This window comes from Eublepharis macularius, chromosome 13, assembly GCF_028583425.1.
Source record: "Eublepharis macularius isolate TG4126 chromosome 13, MPM_Emac_v1.0, whole genome shotgun sequence".
Lineage (NCBI taxonomy): Eukaryota > Metazoa > Chordata > Lepidosauria > Squamata > Eublepharidae > Eublepharis > Eublepharis macularius.
Window position 1 is genome coordinate 9,103,044 of NC_072802.1, and position 23,132 is coordinate 9,126,175.

Sequence of the window (23,132 nt, forward strand, 5' to 3'; positions counted from 1 at the left end):
TTTTTGCTACAGACAATACCAATCATCAGAGACTCTAAACAATTTGAAAAATGGCAGAGGAAAATATCAGATTTTGTTTGGGCAGGCAAGAAGCCTCGAGTGAAAGTAAAAGTTCTACAAGATGCAAAGGAAAGAGGCGGAATGCAACTGCCCAACCTGAGACTTTATCATGATGCAATCTGCCTAGTTTGGTTAAAAGAGTGGATGACATTAAAGAATAAGAAACTATTAGCCCTAGAGGGATATAAAAAAATTTTTGGATGGCACGCATACCTATGGCATGACAAAGTAAAGGTCAACTCGATGTTCCTGCATCATTTTGTAAGGAGAAGTTTATATACAATCTGGAAGAAGTACAGAATTTACCTACAAGAAGGAACCCCCTTGTGGGTGGTTCCATACGAGGTGATAGATCCGAGAGCTGTTGATAATGAACAACAATGTTTAACGTACAAAGAAATAACTAAAACTGAAGTATCTAAACTTAGAATAAAGACGCAAGAGGAACTATCACCTAACTATGATTGGTTCCAGTACAGACAGATTAGAGACTTATACAATTCGGACTCTGCAAAAGGGGGCATACGAACAGAGAACTCGGAACTAGAGCAGACCCTTCTTAAAGAAGACAAGAAAAGAATATCCAAGGTATACCAAGTACTGTTGAAATGGTACACTGAGGATGAGATAGTTAAAACACAGATGGTGAAATGGGCTATAAATTTCAATAAAGAAATAACAATGGAGGCATGGGAATACTTGTGGAAAACTACAATGAAGACAACGACATGTATTAATATTAAAGAGAACATTTTCAAAATGATCTATCGTTGGTACATGACACCAAAGAAGATTGCGCTAGGGAATTTGAACACTTCTAATAAATGCTGGAAATGTAGGAAGCATGAGGGCTCCCTCTATCATATGTGGTGGTCGTGTGAGGTAGCTAGGCAGTTCTGGGGGGAAATAATAAGAGAAATGAGTGAAATTTTACAATTTCAAATAAATAAGAACCCAGAACTCCTGCTGCTAAACTTGGGAATGGAGGGAATTCCAGCCCATCATAGGACGTTGATATTTTATATGACTGCAGCAGCTAGACTTTTGTATGCGCAGAAATGGAAAGTACAAGAAGTGCCAACTATTGAAGATTGGATCTACAAATTGCTGTATATGGCTGAAATGGACAAGATGACAAGAAAACTGAGAGATCTGGACTCAGGGCAGTTTAACACAGACTGGGAGAAGCTGAAACAATATCTGGAGAAGAAGTGGGAGGTGGGAGGAAAACTGTGGCAGTTTGAGAACTACTGAAGTACAATAAAAGTATAAAAGAGAGGGGTGACTTTACCGGGGGAGGAAGAGAAATGTGAATTTATAAGCAGTTAGATTAATTAATTGATTGAGATATATATAGATATGTAACGGTTAATTGATAGAATATTGATAGAGAATAATTAATGGTTTAAACATGAGGATTGAGTAATTAACAATATTTTTTTTTTTACTTGATAAGACTTATATGCACCAAACTGAATGTACAGAAGAGTTAAAATGACTGACTATGTGATGAGTTATATAGAAATACTATAAAAAGAAGAAATGATTAATATATAGAGAACAAATCAAATTGTTTGATTTAAATGTGGGAAACTTTTATGGTTTATGATATATAGAAATATTCAAAACTGGAAAATGGGATAAATTGTTTATCTAAAGAAGTATAGTTTGGATGTATAATAAGTAAAAGAGTTAAAGATGTACTGCTTAATATAATGGAGAATATATATTTGTTTTAGACAGAGGAAATTAATAGAAGTAAGGGAAAAGGGACAGAGGGTGGGAAAGCTGTTGGAAGTCAACAAAAGGGGGGGAAAGGGAGGGGGTTAGAAACGAAAAATTAGGGGGAAATTGAATGTAATGTAATGTAAAAATATTAATGTTCTAACCCAATAAAAAATTTAAAAAAAAAAAAGAAACTTTTTTTTGGTGGTCTGCCATTATTTCCCTGCTAAGGAGAGGGACCATATGTGCACAGAAACAAGAATCTGCTCATTTATCCCTAGCTAGAAGAGGAACTGCACACACAAACACAAAACACTCCCACCTACTACAACAACTGGCTATGTGTACATGAAAACAAAAAAGTCCAAGCAGCACCAGTTAACTGTTGCAAGGGGGGAGTAAAAAACTGGCTTCTGGCTTCCCAGCTTTCTCTTTCTGGTCAAACATCTCTTTGGGCTTTTAGCTATTTTAGAAAGACTATGCATAGCTGATCCTGGCTGCTTCATGCGTGCTGTAGTCCAGGGTTCCCCAACATGGTACCTGTGGGTGCCATAACACCCACCAGAACTTACCTTGGTGCCCACTGAGCCACCACCTGTAGCATTTTGTCCAGTTGTTATGACCTACATATTGCTGTTTCCCACATATTGCTGCCACCAAAGGCTTTCTCCTTAGATGTCTTCTGTTTAACTGGTATTACAGGAAGACTTTGTTATAGATGGTAGTATTACAGAATGATCAAAGCATAGGGGTGTCTGTGAGATAAAAAAGCTATTCTTTATTGCTTAATCAGAATTTATTTATAAGAAAATAAGCATGGTGGTTGCAGACAGGCATATTGGTTTCAGAATAGTTCTTAAGCCTAGTGGTTTCACAAATAATTATATCATCTTAAAGGTATATTCACAGACTCAGTCACACAGAGTAATTTTTCAGATAGATCTTCACTAACAGAATAAACCGTCTTCTCATCCACACAGACATAGATTTATTCAGGTCTTTCCACATGGCTTGCCTGACCTAGACAGAATAATCTCTCTCTGAATTGTCCGCAGACAAGCACACACACAGTTTGCCTGAAATGCTTTCCCTCAGTACTCTGACTAAAAATTGCGGGTCATTTTGCTCCCCTTGGGTACAGTTACCCATCCAGCCCTCCTCCTTACCTCAGAGGCCTGTGTTTAAACTAACATAACATATTTTTAAAAACCCATTAACCAGCAGAAATAAAATACAAAAACTTATTTACATGCAAAACATTACAAGTTGCATCTTCCTTCATGGAAGGACTGTTCTTTGAGCAGAAGAGCACATTTGCATCAAGCACTGTATCTGTTTGTGAAAATGGAGCCTTCTTAGTAGCATCTTAGAGCTGTCCAGTCTGGAATCTGTCCTCTAGAAGTTTTCATGCATGTTATAATTCCTGATTAGAAAGAAGCTGAATTAAGCAATTATCAGAAACTGTTAGTACAAATTACTGCCTAAATTAAGGGTAATATGTGTCATTTTTTATTTACCTCTCTTCCATTTTCTCTTAATTAACCCAGGCTTGTTATTGCAAAGTCAAGCATTTGATTCCAAAATGCACACCTTTCCTTTTATTCTGGGGGCATTTCCCCCCTGTTTTTTCATGGTGAGGCTTACATTTGAATGATTATTGCTTGCAGGCTTTGGTAATCTAATTCCTGATAATAGCTTGCACAGACAGGAAGCTGATGAGTCTTCTCTTCAAATAATTAAGTGATTTATTTTTTATTTAGCATTAATAAAAGCGACTGAGGCATCTGAGAAAGAACTATATGCTCTACGATATTTTTGTACCATCAAGATTAACCAGCTCGGTCACTTGCCAAGCTCTGTGCTTTTGAATATGCACAAGCATAATAATCAGAAGCCTGGATTCACTTCAGAGAAGGTCTTGATGCATGGTGTGAACCATATTGTTCCTGATCAGCTCGTGAACAAACTCCACCTGAAAAATATCAAGGAGACTATGAAACAGGTACTAAAAGAAGGAGCAATTTTCCTCTTTTTATGGGTGCTTGAAAAAATAATAAAGTAAAATAATTTTAAATTTATTTATCTAGAATATTTTCAGACTGGGGCTCAGTGTTAGAACATCTGCTATGTAGAAAGTCAATTTTTGGCATCACCAATTAAAAAGGTGAGGTAATCGGTGATGTGTGGCACGACAGCCTGAAACCCTGGAGAGCCGTGACAGGTCAGAGGTGACAAGACTGACATTGATAGACCAGTAGACAGGGGCGGTGCCAGGGTTTCTGGCAGCTGCGGCCGCCCCTATGTGCGCACGCACAAAGTGTGTGCCCGTGCCCCCGGACTGCGTGGTGACGTCACCGTGTGATGACATCATCACGCTGCAAGCCAGGCCCATTGGCTGGCGGGTGGCTGGGACGGCGCGCAGAGGCTTCCCATGTTCCGCACGCCGCCCCAGACACCTGCTGTGTCTGGCCTGCAGCTGCTGCGCCCCGCCAGGAGCATGTGGTGGTGGTGCAGGGTGGCTGGCTGCAGCAGCTGCGGGCCAGGCACGCCAGCTCCGTGGTGCATGCCTCCTCCCCCAGCACCCCCTCCAGTGCCCCTCCGGTGCCCCAGCGCCCGCAGCGCCTGCCTCATTGGTGGTGCCGGCCCTGCCAGTAGAAGGCAGCTTTATGCAATCATGTGGCTGGTTATGATCCCATCTTTTAGAAATATTTCTCTAAGTTTTATTGCATTTAGTATTTATTAAAATAAAAAGGTTACTTCCATAACAATAAAACAAAGGCATAAAACTGAATATTACATATATGAACTACTAAGAGAATCTGTTTAGTTTGGTATTGTCTACTCTGAATGGAAAAGGCTTCCCAGGACTCAACAGGGAAAGATCCTTTCCCAGCTTCTGCTACTTGGGTATTGTGTCTAGGACCTTCTGCACGTAAATGCTGATCTCTGATCTCTCTTGAGTGGAGGGAGAGAGAGACAAATCTTACTGTCTTGGCTATACACAAAGCAAATGGAAAATGTAATTCTTTGAATAACCTCAAAGGCATTCACAAACCATGTAGGCTGATTTTAAATTAGGTCTGGTCATAGGATCAGTTAAATCAAGCCTGCCTATTGCTCCATCTGAATTAAAATTACTTCTGAAGAAAACAGCACTCTTCTACTGTGAAGCCCCTGGGTACAAGGGCCACATCCCCCTGAGGTTGTGTCATCTTCAACCTGTGTAACTGTTACAACCCCCTTTATTTCTCTGTTAGTTTTTGCCTTTAACCCTCTTCTTCTTACACCCTCTGGGTAGATTGCTTCCACCCCGAATTATATTCCAAAATAATTAATTTAAATTTCCCCTTTAATAAGGTGCCCAAGTGTCAGGCTTCTTCGTGGTGCTGAGGAAAGGAATGGGATATAGGAGTAACATATACTCTGGGATGCACACCCCCCCCCCCCCCGAAATAAACTTTTATTTTTCAAGAAGCATATTGGTTTCACACTAGTACTTAAGCTTGATGGTTTCAAAAATAGTTCTCTGTTCTTACACTTTCTTTACATAGGCTCAGTCACACAGATATACCTAAACTTTCTCTCAGGCTGCACACAGCTTGCCTGTCAAAACCTGACTCAATATTTATCTCAGAAATGCATAGACACCCTCAGGCTGCACACAGCTTGCCTGCTTGGCCCAGACTTAATGTTCTCTCTCCGCTTAGTAAATAAAAACTGCAGTTCACTCCGCCCACACTTGCAGTCATCAACCAATCATCTCCCTCACTCATCACCCTCTCTTTTGCTCCCCCTTCATCTGTACCCCACCAAGCATCTAAAGACACACACACACACACACACACACACAATCTTTACAGTAACCAAGAACAAGCCAGCACCTGAGGGATGCAGAGATTTTGATTTAATATGACTTACAAGAGTGCTTACAAGAGAGAATTCCACAGAGCTGAGAGTCATCCACATGGGCAGTTCCCCACTTAGTACCTCCGCTTGCTTCCCCCTGAGCCTGCTTTTCCCACCTGGGTCCTTCATCAGGTCCTTTTGGTGCCTGCCTTGGCTACTGCATCCTTTCTGCAGAGTTGTTTTGAAGTAAGTAGCCTGGCTAGGTCTGGGGGAAGATTCTCCTTCCTGCCCTCTTGGTGGGAATGTCACCTTCCCAGTCTCTAGACTTTATAGGGACTACAAGCCAGGCTGCCTACTCTTCTTTGCTGGTACTGGACAGCTGCTCCCTCTTTCACTGCCTTCAGCTGGGGCACTTTATCACCCTTTGCTTGGCCTTTCTCAGTGCTTGCCTCTTTGTAGACATTTCCTCCCAAGGATACCCCAAAAGAGGCATTTGCTCCATAGAGAGGTAATTCTGGTTGGCTTTCCTTTTGTCTGCACCTCCATTGCTCTTGCATTCCCAAATGGCTGTTCTTCATTTCTGCAGCTGGGCTGCTTGCTGTCTCTCTCGGGGCTCTGCACCTGCTCCATCTCTTATTCCCCAGAGCAGGGTGTTCAGGAGTGTGACATCCATGTGTGAGGAAAAGAGGAATCTCCGTTTAAAAGCTGGCCCCCATTACTTTTGCAAGGGCATCACAAGCATTGGGAAGGGGCCTTGACGGTGTTACCAATCCTTCCCAATTTTGTATCCTACAAATTGGATTCCTTCTACCCTCTCCGAGCCATTGATTAAAATGTTTAACTTTTTTTTTAAACCCTATTGTCAGTTTACTCGGATTTCATCTCCCACCCCTTGCTGCAAGAAATCCAAGGTCTCTTGATTCAAAAGGCTCTTTATTGAAAGATTATATTCAAAGTACAGGTGTCCATAATTAATCCAAAGGCATGAAAGCTTCTGGCTGACCATGAAGCTTTGTTGAGAATGACGTGTTAGTTACAAGTTGCAATATATCAAAACCACATTCCACTCTTCCCCCTTCCCCCCCCCATTGCCCAGCTACAGTAGATGTCTGGGAAGGTGAGGGAAGCTCTTCCAAGGTCGATGTCTAGTCCTGGTAGATAAGGCCTTCCTGGGAACACAGCTGGCCCTCTGTGAACCTGTAGGCAAATAACACTGGAAAACTACAGAATGAGAAAGCATCAGAAAACAATATGGCGTTACTGTGGATAGCAGGCCTGACATTCTGCCCCCCTTAAGGCCCCCCTCACCCTTCAGCACTCACCTTTTCTGGGTATTTTTTGTGAAACTTAGATTTTTTGGTAATTCCAATTCTACTGTGACGTCATTAATCACTCGTTTGACTGGGAAAGGTCCCAGGTATTTTAATCCCAGTTTTTTGTTTGGTTGTTCGCTCCTAAAGTGTTTTGTGGAAACATAAACTTTATCTCCTGGTTGCAATTTCCACTGCTCCACATGACGGCGATCTGCGTACTTTTTGTAATCCTCTTTGGCTTTGTTCAGAGTTTTCTGTATAACAGTCCATTGTTTTGCCAGGGATGACCACCATTCCCCCAAGTCTTCTGGTTTCTTCGATTTTGGGTTAATTTCAAAGGGGATGGCTTTCCCTTCATATCCATGTACAATTTTAAAAGGGGACTCCCCCGTAGAACTGTGGCTCGAGTTATTGTATGCATATTTGGCATAAGGAACACAATTTACCCAATTGTCCTGTTGGTAATTAATATAACATCTGAGGAATTGCTCTAGGACTTTATTTATTCTTTCCGTTTGTCCATCAGTCTCAGGATGATGGGCGGAGCCTATTCCCTGCTTGATGCCTGCTACTTGTAGAAGCTCCCGCCAGAAGTTAGCAACGAACTGTACGCCTCTGTCAGAAATCACCTTGGAGGAAAAAGAATGAAATCTTACTATGTTTTTCATGAATAAGCTAGCCAACTTCTTAGCTGTGGGGATGGCAGTACATGGGATGAAGTGAGTTTGTTTAGAAAATAGATCCACCACCACTAGGATACAAGTACAACCTTTGGAGGGAGGTAAATCCGTTATAAAGTCCATAGAAATCACCTCCCAAAGTCTGGACGGGGTTTCTAGTGGTTGCAATAATCCCGGAGCCTTTCCTCTTCTCGTTATGGCCATTATGCAAGTAGGACATGAGGACACGTATTGGGACACATCTCGTCTCATATTTGGCCACCAGAATTGTCTTTGAACCAGGTGGAGGGGTTTTAGATAGCCAAAATGTCCTGCAAGTTTGGCATCGTGGCACTGCTGAAGTACTTCTTTCCTTAAACTACAGGGAATGTACAGTTTAGAGCCTTTGAGCCATTTTCTTCCTCCGTTTTTGTGAGTTCATGTTTGGGCACTTCCTCCCCCTCTTTTTCCACTTCGCTTTTCACTTTTGCTCTCCACCCACTGGGATCAGGTTGCTTTCCCATTCGTGCTCTGGTTGCTTGGCTATGCATAGTCACCGCTCCTCCCAATTAGGTGGGCGAGAAGACGGTGTCTATTATCTCCTCCCTCTGGCTATTGTGTTGGGGCATGCGCGAAAGGGTGTCCGCTAAGAAGTTAGATTTGCCAGGCAAGTAATTCAGTGTGAAGTTGAACTTAGAGAAAAATTCTGCCCACTGAAGCTGTTTAGCATTGAGCCGACGGGGGGGGGGGGATAGCGCCTCTAAGTTTTTGTGATCTGTCCACACTTCAAAGGGGTGGTGAGCCCCTTCCAACCACCGTCTCCAGGTGGAAAGAGCTAACTTTACAGCAAAGGCTTCCTTTTCCCATACATTCCAATTTCTTTCTGCGTCTGAATTTTCGTGACAGATAGGCACACAGACGCAATTTTTTATCATTGCCCTGCTGCATTAGCACCCCTCCTATGGCCATGTTGCTGGCGTCCACCTGCACAATAAATTTTCGTTTTTCATCAAGGTGCTGCAACACCGGCTCAGAGGTGAATTTGCGTTTCAAGCCTTCAAAGGCTTGTTGACAGTCAGGGATCCAATTTAACTTTGCCTGCGGTTTCATTGCCTGGTCTCCATTCCCTTTGGTTTTTAGTAAGTCCGTTAAGGGCAGGGCTATTTGGGCAAAGTTTTCTATGAAGGGCCGGTAGAAGTTAGCAAACCCTAAGAAGGATTGTAACTGTTTTCTGGTTGAAGGAGCCCTCCAGTCATTGACCACTCGAATTTTAGCCAGGTCCATTTTCAATCCCTGGCCAGAAGTACGATAGCCTAAGTAGTCCAATTCTTGCTTGTGAAACTCACATTTGCACAATTTGACTGGCAATTTGTGCCGCTTTAGTGCTTTCAATACCTTCCGGATGAGTTCCACATGAGAAGCTTTATCTTCTGAATAAATCAAAACATCATCTAGATAAACCACAACCCCTTTATACAAATATTCATTCATGACTGTCATGTAAACAGATGGGGTGCCTTTCAGCCCGAAAGGGATCACTAGGTATTCGTATTGTCCTAAGGGCGTATTGAATGCAGTTTTCCATTCATCCCCCTCCCTTATTCTTACATGGAAATATGCATCTTTGAGATTAATTTTGAAAAGATCTTACCCTGCGCCACCACGCTGAGGAGGTCTCGGATCAACGGGATGGGGTAGGCATTTGACACTGAGACCGCATTGATGCCACGAAAATCAGTGCACAGTCTAAGTCCCCCATCTTTTTTCTTGACAAACAGCACAGGAGCCGCATGAGGGGAGCTAGCAGGGCGGATAAAACCTCTTTCCAAGTTCTTGTTGATGAACTTCCATAATTCTTGGTGTTCTGCTGGACTCATCGAATAAAGCTTCCCCTTAGGTAATTTATCCCCTGGCACCAGCTCTATGGCACAATCGGTGGTGTGATGTGGGGGAAGTCCATCAGCTTCCTCTTCACTAAAAGCTTGAGCCAAGTCTTTGTATTCCAGTGGGATCATGGTTAATTCCTCCTCCGTGAGGAGAGCTACTTCTAAGTGTGAAGGCGCTTCTTTTCCCCAGTCTGTTTTCAGTCATGGTGTTGGCACTGCTCTCGGTTGAACACCACCATCCCCTTTGACCATTTAATATATGGGTTGTGATCCCAAAGCCAGCGGCTCCCTAATATCAGAGGGTATTTAGCAACTTGGCTGACAATGTAGGGACGAGCCTCCCAATGGTTCCCCATGCCAGTTGGTATCGGCTCCATTTCCCAGGAGGCTGGGTTCATATTGGAGCCATCCATTTGCTCGAATATTATGGGAGTTTCCAGTTCATGGGTTTCCAACCCTAGCCCATTCACTAACGCAGGGGCTATGGTATCTCGAGAGCAGCCAGAGTCGATTAATGCTTGCACTCTAATGTGCATTCCCCGTTTGGGATTCACCAGTACCACTGGCATGAATAATATGGCCCCCCTTTCCCTCACCTCTCTTGGATTGGGTATCTCCTCGATCTGCCGTGGGGGCCTTTTTACGACAGATCCTCCTCGTTTCCCGACTGCGAGTACACAACATCGGACTCACAGGCTTGGTAGGCATTTTTATCACTTACTTCTCCCGCTTCTAGTCCAGCCTCGGATCGTCCCCGCCAGGCTGGGGTTTTCCTCTCTACACGGCCCGTGCGAGGGGCTGGTACTGGCCTGGTGGTAGTAGGTCGGATGGGTGCCCTGAGTGGGCACTGAGCAGCGAAATGCCCACTACTTCCACACTGGAAGCATAATCCTTGTCTCCAGCGTGTATCTCTTGCCCCTCGAGCGACTCCAGGCCCCCCCCCCGTGCCTCAGCCTCCACCCTGTTGGGGTGGGGGAGGTCTCTTGACTCCCGTCGACTGATGTTGCTTGACCAAGCGGACTACTTGTGTACGATTTTCCACTTCACATGCTAACTGGATCCACCCCAACAGGGTGGGGGGATCATCTTGCATTAAAGCCCGGTCCAGCAATTCAGGATTCATTCTATTGCGCAAAAGTTCAATCTTTACTTCCTCATTATAATCCGGGCACTTGGCCGGCAGCTGCCGGAATTTGGCCGCATACACCCTGACGGTTTGGGAGCCTTGTCTTATTGCTCTCAACTCCATGCGAGCTCTTTCACCTTCTAGGGGATCTTCATATTGCGCCCTTAGGGCCGCTATAAACACTTTTAAATTCCACAGTTCAGGGGCCCCCATATCGTAAAGGGTTACATACCATTCTGCTGCTATTCCCTCTAACCTGGACGCTAGGTGAATTACGTGGCTTTGCTCCGTGGGAAATAGGTGTCCCCACTCGTTGAAGAACTGTAACGCTTGTACAATGAAGAATCCCAGTTTTCGGGGCTCTCCATCAAACGTAGCTTCCAGCTTAATCCATCCTATGGGAATTTCCACTCCTCGTCCTTCCGCAGGTGCTGGTACTTGGTGTTGAGGAGGGTGGTGCACGGGTATCTGTGGCGCTGGCCTCCGGGGCCCTTGAGGGGCTGGGCAAGGCCCCCCTCCTGGACGAGGAACAGTTCCAGCCACTGGGGGAGCCTGGTAAACTCTCGGTGGTCGCGCAGGTGGTACTGGCCGGGGTTGTGGCCTAGGCCTTTGGACTCCCTATGCTACAGGGACTAGCGTTCCTGCGCCTCCTGGGTGCGCCGGAGGTGGCTGTGGGGCTATCACCGGGGGTGCCAGGATGGCGGGCACGGCCAGCACCGGGACTGCTGGAACTGGAACTAGGACGGGGATTGGAACTGCTGGATCTGGGGCAACAGGAATTGGAACTGGTGCAAGGGCGGGGATAGGCGCAAGTGGAACGGTGGTCGTGGCGGGTGCAGGCATCACCAGTACTGGCGGGGCGGTGGTCACCGGCACTGGTTGAGCCGGGGATCCTGCGGGTCCTTGCACCATCACTCCCATGAGATAAGTCGCTTGCGCTAGATCTCCTCTCATAGCCTCTACTCGTGCCTCCAGAGCAGCATAGCAATCATTGTCGAGTCTTCTCCTATCCTCCGCTGCCGCCCTCTCCGCATTTCTGCGCAATCCCTCTTCCCACGCCTGTTACATCTGTTGGGCCTTTTCTACCTCTCCTTCCGCAAAACCAGTGACGACTCCTGCTCCCAGGGTCGGTGTCGGTTGTAATTCCACGGGTTTCTGTTCTTCCACGTCGTGATAACTGGACGTTGAGGAGGTTGAGCCGAGGGACTCCTCCACTCGCTCCTCTCCCATCGGTACTTCCATCAGTGCCGATTGCCCCGCTTGTAACTCCTCCCCAGGAAACTCCTGGTAGAAGCCTTGTGCTTCTGACAGTGAGATCGGGCGCTGGGCCTCCGATGCACTTGCTGCCCAGCCTTTGGTGATGCCTGTGACGGCTAATAGTTCATACTGCATTACTTGTACTTTTTCCATAAGTACACTCCACCGGTCCCCGGTGGTCTGGGCAGTGTCGCTTCCCCAGGTGGCGGTCCCAACAGACCCCACATCGACATTCTCCCAGCTCTGTAACTTGCTGCGGGGAATTGACCAGTCTTGGGACCATTCTTCCTCAATCATCCCGGGGGCCTCCACCAAACATCCTGCTGCTTCATCCCACACGTACTGGGGAATCGCGCTGATCCTTGCGGCATTAGCAGCAGCAGTGGACACTTGCAGGACCTCCCAAACTGGGTCTTCGCTGGCACCCATCCCCGGGGCCTCCACAACGGGGGATAGTGTGCGTCCTGGGCACTCACGCCAATTGGGCGTGCAATCATAGTTCCAAGGTGCCGCTCTGAGCTTTCCCGGGGTCAGGGTCCCCACTGCCTCAGTGTTGGTACAGAGGTCACGGGCGGAACGCCTCTCCCTATACTGCTTCTAGGACGGGCACCAAGCGTGTTCCATGGTACTCCTCCAACGAGGCCAGACTGGACAATCCCGACATCAGGTAAAGAGGGGGTCTCTCCATCCTCCATTCCAGGAGCAGGCGGTTCATTCGGATTAAATCCGGTATCCATCCTTCCCAGGTGGGGGTTAGGGAGAGAAGATAGGATTCTCAAAAAAATGTCCATTTATGGAATTCCAGTTACTCTGATTTCATCTCCCACCCCTTGCTGCAAGAAATCCAAGGTCTCTTGATTCAAAAGGCTCTTTATTGAAAGATTATATTCAAAGTACAGGTGTCCATAATTAATCCAAAGGCATGAAAGCTTCTGGCTGACCATGAAGCTTTGTTGAGAATGACGTGTTAGTTACAAGTTGCAATATATCATAACCTCCTTCCACTCTCCCCCCCCCCATTGCCCAGCTACAGTAGATGTCTGGGAAGGCGAGGGAAGCTCTTCCAAGGTCGATGTCTAGTCCTGGTAGATAAGGCCTTCCTGGGAACACAGCTGGCCCTCTGTGAACCTGTAGGCAAATAACACTGGAAAACTACAGAATGAGAAAGCATCAGAAAACAATATGGCGTTACTGTGGATAACAGGCCTGATACCTACTTTCTGCACAGTATGAAGCAGCTAACAAAAAATACTTCCAAAAAAATACTAAAACCCACAAACATAGAAACCAGAAAAAATCCATTTTAAGGTCCCCAAATTCCACAGGAGCAATGCAGCCTTGCAGAACTTAGTAAGTCATGCTAGAGACCATGCTCTACACATCTCCTTTGACAAGCCATTCTGCAAAGGGAGGGCAACCACAAAGACAGCTGTGCTTCTATCAACAAATGTATATATTGGAAAGACAGAATCACCAATAGGTGACACAGTGGGCCATTTTCAAGTGCTGTATGGGTTTCAAGAAATACTGAGCCCAGGTCTTTTGGCCCTTTCCAGTCTGTATTTTTAGGGAGTTGAAGTGGATTTGGCCCAGTTTAACCCACAGTGACTGTAGTCTGTCACTGTTCTTGATTTATTTAGCATTTTTACTATGCAGAGAGCCTCACAATGCATATTGTAAACCTGTGAAGCAAATTTTTATTATTACTATTTTACAGATAAGGAAATGCGAAAAGATTGCTTGTCTAGGTCCACATGTTTAGGTTCTAAAAGATACAGGAGCCTTGACCTGGGTGGCCCAGGTAAGCCTGATCTTGTCAGAACTCAGAAGCTAAGCAAGGTCAGCCCTGGTTAGTACTTGGATGGGATGCCACCAAGGAAGTCCTGAGTTGCTACGCAGGGCCAGGCAGTGGAAAACCACCTTTATTCCTCTCTTGCCTTGAAAACCCCTGGTTGGGGGGGGGGCACCATAAATTTCTGTGACTTGACAGCACTTCCCACACACTAAAGATAGAGGATGAATCTACATCTTCCAGACCCAAGTCTAGTGAACTGCGGGTGTAATCTTTCTTTTAGTTGCAATCTCCTTTCAGAGTTGTCTGCTCTCCTCACAGGGATGTAGTGAGATCAAGAGATGTATCTGTTATTTATTATTTTTATTTATTAAATTATTATTATTTAAATGCAATTCTGACTGCTCAGGATTAGGGCTATGTGAGCAGAGAGCTGCTTATCTGTCTTGCAATCTGAGTGGTAGAATGGAAGAGGGTATTTCTACTTTCTCCTTCCTATTCTATATGGGGGTTTTGGGCAGGATGGGGTGGGGCATGCACGTCTCACACCCTCTGGGATGCTGTAAATTCTTAAGAGCTTGAGCTCTTCCCGCCTGCCTTTTTTCTTCTTTAACTGATGCTCAGCTGCCCTCAACATTCCATCCTTTCTGGCTGACAGTGGGCATGCTCAATCCTCATCAGACCTAAAGATTCCCACCTCCCTTTCTAAATTAACAAGCAAGTGTTTTTCTGTATACTGGGGAATTCCCCCAGGTATATGGGCTTTATCGGTGAGTGGCTCCAGTTCTCTGCTTACCTCAGCTGTTCAGTCATGTGACCATCAAGCTTGTGGTGATGTGGATATCTTAATGTATTTACTTTGTGTATTTTCCCCTTTAATTTTTTAAAAAAAATAACTGTTGGAAAGAAGTCACAGTTATTTCAGCCATGGTTGCTTACTACAAGAAAAGACTAGTATGTGAGTGATTTTATAATATGATGGCAGCAAACATTCCCCCCCCCTCCATATTATCCTTAAATTAATCTCTGGAATTGCTGCGAGACCTAGTATTACATGGCAAAAAAACCCCAAAGTAATTTACTATAAAGAGTAACTTGGGTTGGCTTATTGTGATGATTCTGTAGAAAAGGTTTTTGAAGTAATTTAGGCTGCCTGGGAGGAGCACACCTTTGTCTTGAGAATGTACATAGACTGTATTATTTTTAATGAAGACAATTGCCTTCCTAGAACATAAGCAACTTCTCTGTTTTTACTTTGCCTTCCAGTTAGCAGAAACAGAAATGCATCAACCATCACAGTGCCTTGACTGCAAGAAGAAAAGAGCAGAGCTGGCAAAAGATACTTTTCTGAGAAGAAAGAAAACCTTAATGGAATGGATTTTGCTTCAAGAGAAACTGGAAAATCATATCTATACCAAAGTAATTTGTTGGATGAGCAGAGACTGCAACCCAATTGACTAGCCTGGCAAACAACCCCACTTAATGTCCAGGACATTCACTTGCTGACCTGAGAGCCAGTTTGGTGTAATGGTTAAGAGTGTGGGATTCTAATCTGGAGAACTGGGTTTGATTCCCCACTCCTCCACTTGAAGCCTTGGGCAGTCACAGCTTCTAGCTCTCTCAGCCCCACCCAGCTCACAGGGTGTTTTGTTGTGGGGATAATAATGACATACTTTGTAAACCACTCTGAGTGGGTGTTAAGTCATCCTGATGGACAGTATATAAATCAAATGTTAGTTGTTGTTCACCTGCAGAGGAATTTCAAAGGGAGATTAGAAAAGGAATTGTAGCTGATAATGAAGCTCAAGACAATGCATCCCCCTGGACTGAATCGAGACAACACTTCCTGTCTCATTACCAATGCTCATTTCTCCACACCCACTACCCTTCTGCATACCCCACCCTATTCAATCACGCCTGCTATTGTCATTCATCGGCTATTATCATTTAGCTCCTGTAATCACTCCGGTGTCCAGGATAAAAGGACAGATGGACTCACATTCTAGCTGTATCTGAAGAAGTGAGCTGTGACTCATGAAATCTCATACCCTACCACTAATTTTGTTAGACTTACAGGTGCTACTGGACTTTTACTCTTTTCCACAACCCCACTAAAGTTGCAGTGTTGCAAAATGTTTGGAAATTGGGGTTGTTTACTCTCCTTGCCCACTCTTGAGTTCAACTTATAAAATGCAGACTCTTTTCGTATTTTTAGTATCATATTTTTTCATATTTAGCATTTTTGTCAGCAACAATTGAACATTTCTATATTTACTTGAATGTAAGACAGCACCCCTAAAAAAGAGGTTATACATAAAAGCAGATGACTCTGAATTTATAACAACCCCTCCTTAAAAATGGTAGCAATATACACAAAGTTTTGTATTGAATAGTAACAACAGACAATATAAACAGAATCACAGAGTTGGAAGGGGCCCTACAGACCCAGTCCAACCCCCTGCCCAATGCAGGATGAGCCTAAAACATCTCTGACAAAGATCATCCAGCCTCTTGAAAACTGCCAGTGAAGGGGAGCTCACCCTAGGCAGCTGATTCCACCTTTGAACTACTCTGACTGTGAAAAATTTTTTCCTACTATCCAGCCGGTACCTTTCTGCATGTAATTTAAGCCTGTAGCTTCGAGTCCTATCCTCTGCTGCCAACTGGAACAGCTCCTTGCTCTCCTCCAAATGACAGCCTTTTGAATATTTAAAGAGAACAATCATGTCCCTCCTCAATCTCCTCTGCTCCAAACTAAACATTCCTAAGGCCCTCAGCTTTTCCTCATAGGGCTCAGTCTCCATCCAGACCCCTGACCATTCTCGTCGCTCTCTTCTGCACCCTCTCAATTTTGTCCACATCCTTTTTGAAGTGAGGCCTCCAGAAGTGCACACAGTACTCCAGGTGCGGCCTGACCAAGGCAGTATAGAGAGGGACTATGACCTCCGGTGATTTCAATACAATGGCCCTTTTGATACAACCCAAGACTGAGTTTGCCTTTTTTGCCACTGCATCACACTGACTGCTCATATTCAGTTTACAGTCCACTCTTACCCCAAGATCTCTTTCGCATACACTACTACCCAGAAGTGTATCCCCCATCCTGTATTTGTGCTTCCCATTTTTGTGGCCCAGATATAATACTGTGCACTTATCTATGTTGAATTGCATCCTTTTCACAGCTGACCACTTCTCCAGAGTATTCAGGTCTTGTTGAATTTTAACTCTATCTTCTTGGGTGTTTTCCACTCCTCCCAATTTGGTATCATCAGCAAATTTAATGAGTAGCCCATTTACCCCTTCATCCAGATCATTAATAAAAATATTGAAAAGCATCGCATCCAAAACCGAGCCCTGTGGCACCCCACTGGACACCTCCCTCCAGTCTGATGAACTGTCATTGTCCACCACTCTTTGGGTGCGGTCCTCTAACCAGTTCCCTATCCACCAAACTGTCCTATAGTCCAGTCCGCAGTCTTCCAGTTTACCCATTAGAATGTCATGGGGAACCTTATCAAAAGCTTTATTGAAATCCAGGTAAGTCACGTTGACAGAGTTCCTACGAGCCAGTAAGCTTGTCACTCGATCAAAGAAGGAAGCTAGGTTGGTCTGGCAAGATCTGTTGGGGACAAAATCATGTTGACTTACCCGGATTACTAAGTGGTCCTTCAGATGCTTACAGATCGATCCCTTTAAAATCTGCTCTTATGTTCCCAGCAACAGAAGTCAGACTGACCGGCCTGTCGTTTCCCGGGTCATCCTTCTTCCCTTTCTTAAATATTGGGATAACATTTGCTCTTCTCCAATCTTGTGGCACATCCCCAGTCCTTCAGGAGGCCTTGAAGATGATGTACAGAAGCTCTGCAAGTTCTCTAGAAAGTTCTTTGAGCACTCTTGGGTACACACCATCTGGCCCAGGGGATTTGTATTCGTCCAGTGCAGCCAGGTGCCTCTCCACAACCTCTCTGTCAATGTCAACTAGCCCCTCAGATGTCATGTCTACTACCATGTCTAGATGGGCTCAAGTTCTTCAGGGAGAAAACAGAGGCAAAAAAGTCATTAAGTCATTAAGGGTAAGAGTGGACTGTAAACTGAATATGAGCAGTCAGTGTGATGCAGTGGCAAAAAAGGCAAACTCAGTCTTGGGTTGTATCAAAAGGGCCATTGTATTGAAATCACCGGAGGTCATAGTCCCTCTCCATACTGCCTTGGTCAGGCCGCACCTGGAGTACTGTGTGCACTTCTGGAGGCCTCACTTCAAAAAGGATGTGGACAAAATTGAGAGGGTGCAGAAGAGAGCGACGAGAATGGTCAGGGGTCTGGATGGAGACTGAGCCCTATGAGGAAAAGCTGAGGGCCTTAGGAATGTTTAGTTTGGAGCAGAGGAGATTGAGGAGGGACATGATTGTTCTCTTTAAATATTCAAAAGGCTGTCATTTGGAGGAGAGCAAGGAGCTGTCTGCTTTTTCTCTGTCCTCCACTGGAGTTTCTCCTTCCACTCCCTACAGAGGTAGGATTTATTTATTTATTTAGTTGTGTCATTTATAGTCTGCCTTTCTCACTGAGACTCAAGGCAGATTACATAGTGTGAAACTAGTACAATCAATATCAAGGACAGGGCTTTTTTTCCAGGGCTTTTTCTTGAAAATGGTCACATGGCTGGTGGCTCCGTTCCCCGATCTCCAGACAGAGATCACTTCACTGAAAAAAGCCCACTTTGCCCAATGCCAGAGGGACAAGGGAATCCTAGTACCTAGTAACCCTCATATATTCCTCTTTAGAAGTCTGTCCTTCTCTCCATCTCCTGAACATCTCCTTTTTCTCCTTTAGCTTATTCTGGAGCTCTCTGTGCATCCACATCGGTTTCTTGGAGCCCTTACCATGTTTCTGTCTTGCTGGAATAGTGAGGGCTTGAGCTTGCAAAAGGTCATGTTTGAGAATGGCCCACCACTCGCTCCTTTCCCTTCCAGCACACTCCCCCACGGAATGACTCTCATCAAGCCTCTGAGTTCATTGAAGTTGTCCCTACAGAAATTTAACCTATGAGTCTGGCTACGAACTTCCTTGGCCCCCCACAGCAACTGGAATTCAAGGAGGACATCGTCACTTCCCCCCTAAACCATGTACAACAAACAATATAAACCAGAGAACAATTACTTTCATTTTTTACACCTCTTTGCATTGTAACTCTTCACAAGTAGTATTGGATCACACTCTTCCAAATTTAAAAAGGCAACAGCCTACCTTTTTTTAACACTCCCTCTCCAAGAACCAAAATACAAGGCAAAGGCTGAGATAATGACTGAGCTATTGGTAGTGCAATCCTGAACAGAATTACATCCTTCTAAGACTGTTGAAATCAGGTGGCTCTGTTAGACTAACTTCCCACTTACCCACCCACTCCCACTGTGATCACTGTCCTTTCAGTCAACTAAGAAGTCACACTTTTCCAAGAGACTGTTACATCTCTAATCCAGCAAAGACTTCATTATTCTTACCTGTCTAAAATATCTACAAGCTCATAACAGCTATAGGTAATGTTATACTAAATTGCTGTAAAACTTGCGGACTTTGGGAGTTTCTCTCTTTTGGCGAAAAAATGCTGAACTACCAGGCAATGCCTGCCTGAAATATAAAGGAAAAAGCAAAAGCCAGTGTGGAATAAAATTCTAAGCCAACAACATGGATCAGTACTATTAGGGGCGCAAATCACGCTCGCTGTTCCTATAACTTATTACCATTCGCCGGGCAAGGCAAGAAACAGGTGCTCTCCCATTTAGCTAAGGTTCTTTCTCCCCAGACGAAGAGGTCATGTACAGCGCACACCATTCCCCATCTCAAGAATGTTGCATTTCCTTGCTGTTGTTCAAGTGTATTTGGATCTCATAGTCCAGAGGACCCCAACCTTTTAAAGCCTGCACACACCTTTGGAATTCTGACACGGGATGGTGAGTGCAGCCACAAAATACCACATGAGGCAGATCCAACCAGGGAATGAGGTCGAGCATAACTCTCCTAGTCCCAAGACCCAACTTGTCAAGCACAACTTCTGTTTACCCAGGATGCCTTTTAAAATAAACATATTCTTTTTAAAAAAACTCTCGCGTACACCCAGCTTACTTTCAGTCACACAGGGAAGATCCTTGTGCTGTGGTGGCAGCTGCTGTTGCTAAAGAAATGTTTTTTAAAAATCTTTAAAGCCAATCAGGTCTCCAGTGGTCAGTCAGAAGGCCCGATGGACAAAAGTCCTGCCCACCTTCCTAAAAATCCTTGGAGGGTGCCAGGAAAGTGGTTGGTGGCTGCCATGCTCCCACAGGCACCACTTTGGGGACCCCTGTCCCAGGTTGTGCCTGTGTGTTATGTAATCTATTTAGATTTCAGACTCATCCCTAGCCAAAATGCTCAGAGTGGGCAGCAGCAGGAGGCTGTGAAATTGTTTTACAATGGTGGATACCACTTTGGATGCAATTTTTATGATTTACATAATGAAAGTAATGTATTTGGCCCTTAAGAGGCCTTTGTGAATGCAGCTGAAAAGGGCTGTTTGATTCCCTGCACTCTGAGCTTTTGTGCAGAAATCAGCCTCCTTGGACCATGCTAATTATTATTATAGATTGTGACAAATGGTTGTCCAGAGGGAAATATCTTGTCTCATCTTTTCTTTCTTTCCAGGATGCTCTTGTACTCATTGGAGAAATACACCAAAGTCTTCCTAAACCTTCTGAGGATCCTAGGAACATCTGGCAAGAACTGAATAAGAGAGCTCTGCAAGCATAGAGCCTGGCTCTGTCGGAACCATAACCAAAGTGGAAGAGACATGTAAAGTCCAATGCACATATATTGAGCAATAAAGTGTATTGTCTTTTTGATATTGACAAACTGAACTGTGATCAAAGATGTCCCTTTTGCTCGGCTCCACAGCTAGGATTTTGGTTCCCACCCCAGTACACATGGAGAAAAGCACCACCACCTGAATTAAATACATTTTTCAATTTATGCAAGGTGACTTGTTTTTTCTTATTACTCTGAAAAGCCATAAGTATTGCTTGTGTGAATTTTCTTTTGGGATTGGGAGCAGATCACAGCTGCTGCTACCTGCAAAGAAAACAAATGGCTCTGTTTTTCTAGACAGGGAGGTGTAATTATTGGGTGTCAGCTCAATCTGTGCCGGGCTGCTGCTTGTTAAATTGAAAGCTGGAGCCCCAGGTAGAGGAACAAGAAAGCAGGCTGCAAAGGAAAAGCAGAAAAGGCAAAATTGGGCATTTTTGCAGCTCTGATGACAGCGAGGCTGTGAACTGGAATTCATCCACAAAGCTGGGGATTCCAAGATGACAAGTGGTGATATTAAATTAGTAATGTTGGATTGTGGGTACAGAGGTAGAGACAGAACTAAGTAGCTGATAAAACTTTAACGCAAATCCAGATATTGTTCTGGCATTAGCTTTTTGTTTGTTGAATGCTAATGACTGGTTTTATGGATTATAATGCATCAAAGGAAAGAAGTTTTGGATTAGAAACTCATATTTTATTTATTAAGGTATGTTTTTATATTTGCCGTACTTTTCTTCCCAAATGGAACCTAAAGGAGCTTACACCTTAAAACATATACACAATAGAAACAAACAGGAAAAGGGAAAGAGACTTCTGAATGTAGGGCAGGTCTGTCTGCCTTTCCCGACCCCTCCCTCCCTGCTAGCAGACCTTCCTCCCAGCTCGGGGTTGGTTCTTGCACTTCACCTTGCACCCAAAGGCACACAACTTGAGTACCTGGGAGCAGACGAAAAACACACTCCGCCAGATGTTACCCAGATGTTGCTTGTCACCTAGTAAGTTCTTCCCTGGTTGTGTTTCTTTGGGCAAGGAATATATGTTGCACAGTCAGTATAGCTACAACAGATATACTAGTTGGTTACACCTATCTGTATCATGTTTGTGAGACCAGCTGTGGATGGTTCTTTTTGTAGTAATTCCCAGAAATAAATCCTAGGACACACTAGTATGCTGTGAGAGCACACTTCTGCACTGCAAGAAATAAAGGGTCCTTTGAGCCAACCCAGAGATAAGGATCCCCACTGCATCTCTGAATGACAGACTGCTCTTGGCTTCCTTCCTCCCAGTCTGCTTCTATTGGATCTAGATAACAATAGACAACATCCACACATTGGATGTTACTGGCTCATTCAGTCACTCTGGTGAAGAGAGCCAGCAATCTGATCAGCCATCAGATGAGGCTGCCTGTTGCATCTCTGCATGACTTGCATAATCTAACCTTGCTTTCTTCCATTCAGGAGGCACACTCCAATCAGTGACTCATGCAAAAACGCAGATGCTGGGTTTGGTGAGTGAGTTCGGTGTAGTGGTTAAGAGCACGGGACTCTAATCTGTAGAACCGAGTTTGATTCCCCACTCCTCCTCTTGAAGCCAGCTGGGTGACCTTGGGTCAGTCACATCTTCTAGGAACTCTCTCAGCCCCACCCACCTCACAGGGTGATTATTATTGTTGGGGATAATAATAGCATACTTTGATACTTATAATGTATATGATGTAATCCGCCCTGAGCCCACTAATGTGGGGAGGGCAGAATATAAATCAAATATAAATAAATAAATACTTTGTAAACCGCTCTGAGTGGGCATTAAGTTGTCCTGAAGGGCGGTATATAAATCGAATGTTATTTCTCTGAGGGCACTTATGCTTTTTTGTAAGATGGTCATGCAAGGTATATTGTCATATAATAGTTTAGCTGGAAGAATAGTGAACCTTGGTGCAGAGGCATTCTTGTAGGTCTGTTCATTTTTTTGTAAATCTCATTATATGTGTACAGTTTCTTTGGAACAAAAGTGAAGCTAGATGATTAACGAAATGCCAAGGCATGATTACCAGCAGGGCAATGGTATTCACTGTGGAGAAACAACCTAAAATGCTGAGTACAATCCTGAATAAAGCATATATAAAATATGTAAGTAACAGTTCAGCATGGAAAGGGAGTTTTAAGAATAAGAACTGGTAATGTTATGAAGTAAAAGTTTAAAAAGTGAGTTTCTAGGAGTTCAACTCACCTTTATAAAGGACTGAGGAATTTTGGTCATAAGTGATTAGTGTGGGGACAGTCTTTCCACTCTCTTTGGTCTGTAATGGTCAGTGGTTGCCTGAAAGGGGTCTGGTGGGAGAGAATAAAAGGCTGGACACAGCCTGGTTATGCAGAGATGGCTGGTAGCAGCTAGTGGTTGCAGCTGAAGAAGACAGAAAAGAACAGCAGAAGACAAGTTTTCTGATGCAGTCTGTGGTCTAGCAGTGGAATTGAGAGGAAGATGAAGGCTGGAAGGAGAGGAGCCTGAGAAGACTGGTTAGCTGAGGAAGCAGCGTAGTCTCCCAGGAGCAGCAATTTGGTTTCCGACTTCCAGCATCTTCAGAGAGCAAACCTGATCAGGAAGAAATCAACTGTTTCAGAAAGGGGGGATAATGTC

The 23,132-nt window shown here is 44.5% G+C and overlaps 1 protein-coding gene across 1 annotated transcript in view; it reads left to right on the forward strand.

The window, feature by feature from the left end:
- The window catches only part of C13H8orf48 (chromosome 13 C8orf48 homolog), a 66,546-nt gene extending 45,919 nt beyond the window's left edge, over window positions 1-20,627 (forward strand). Inside the window, exons 5-7 of the mRNA XM_054996466.1 lie at window positions 3,546-3,787; window positions 14,931-15,083; window positions 20,337-20,627. Coding sequence (XP_054852441.1) covers window positions 3,546-3,787; window positions 14,931-15,083; window positions 20,337-20,441 — 500 coding nt within the window. The 3' untranslated portion in view covers window positions 20,442-20,627. The remainder of the gene's footprint in view (window positions 1-3,545; window positions 3,788-14,930; window positions 15,084-20,336) is intronic.
- The last annotated feature ends 2,505 nt before the right edge of the window (window positions 20,628-23,132 follow it).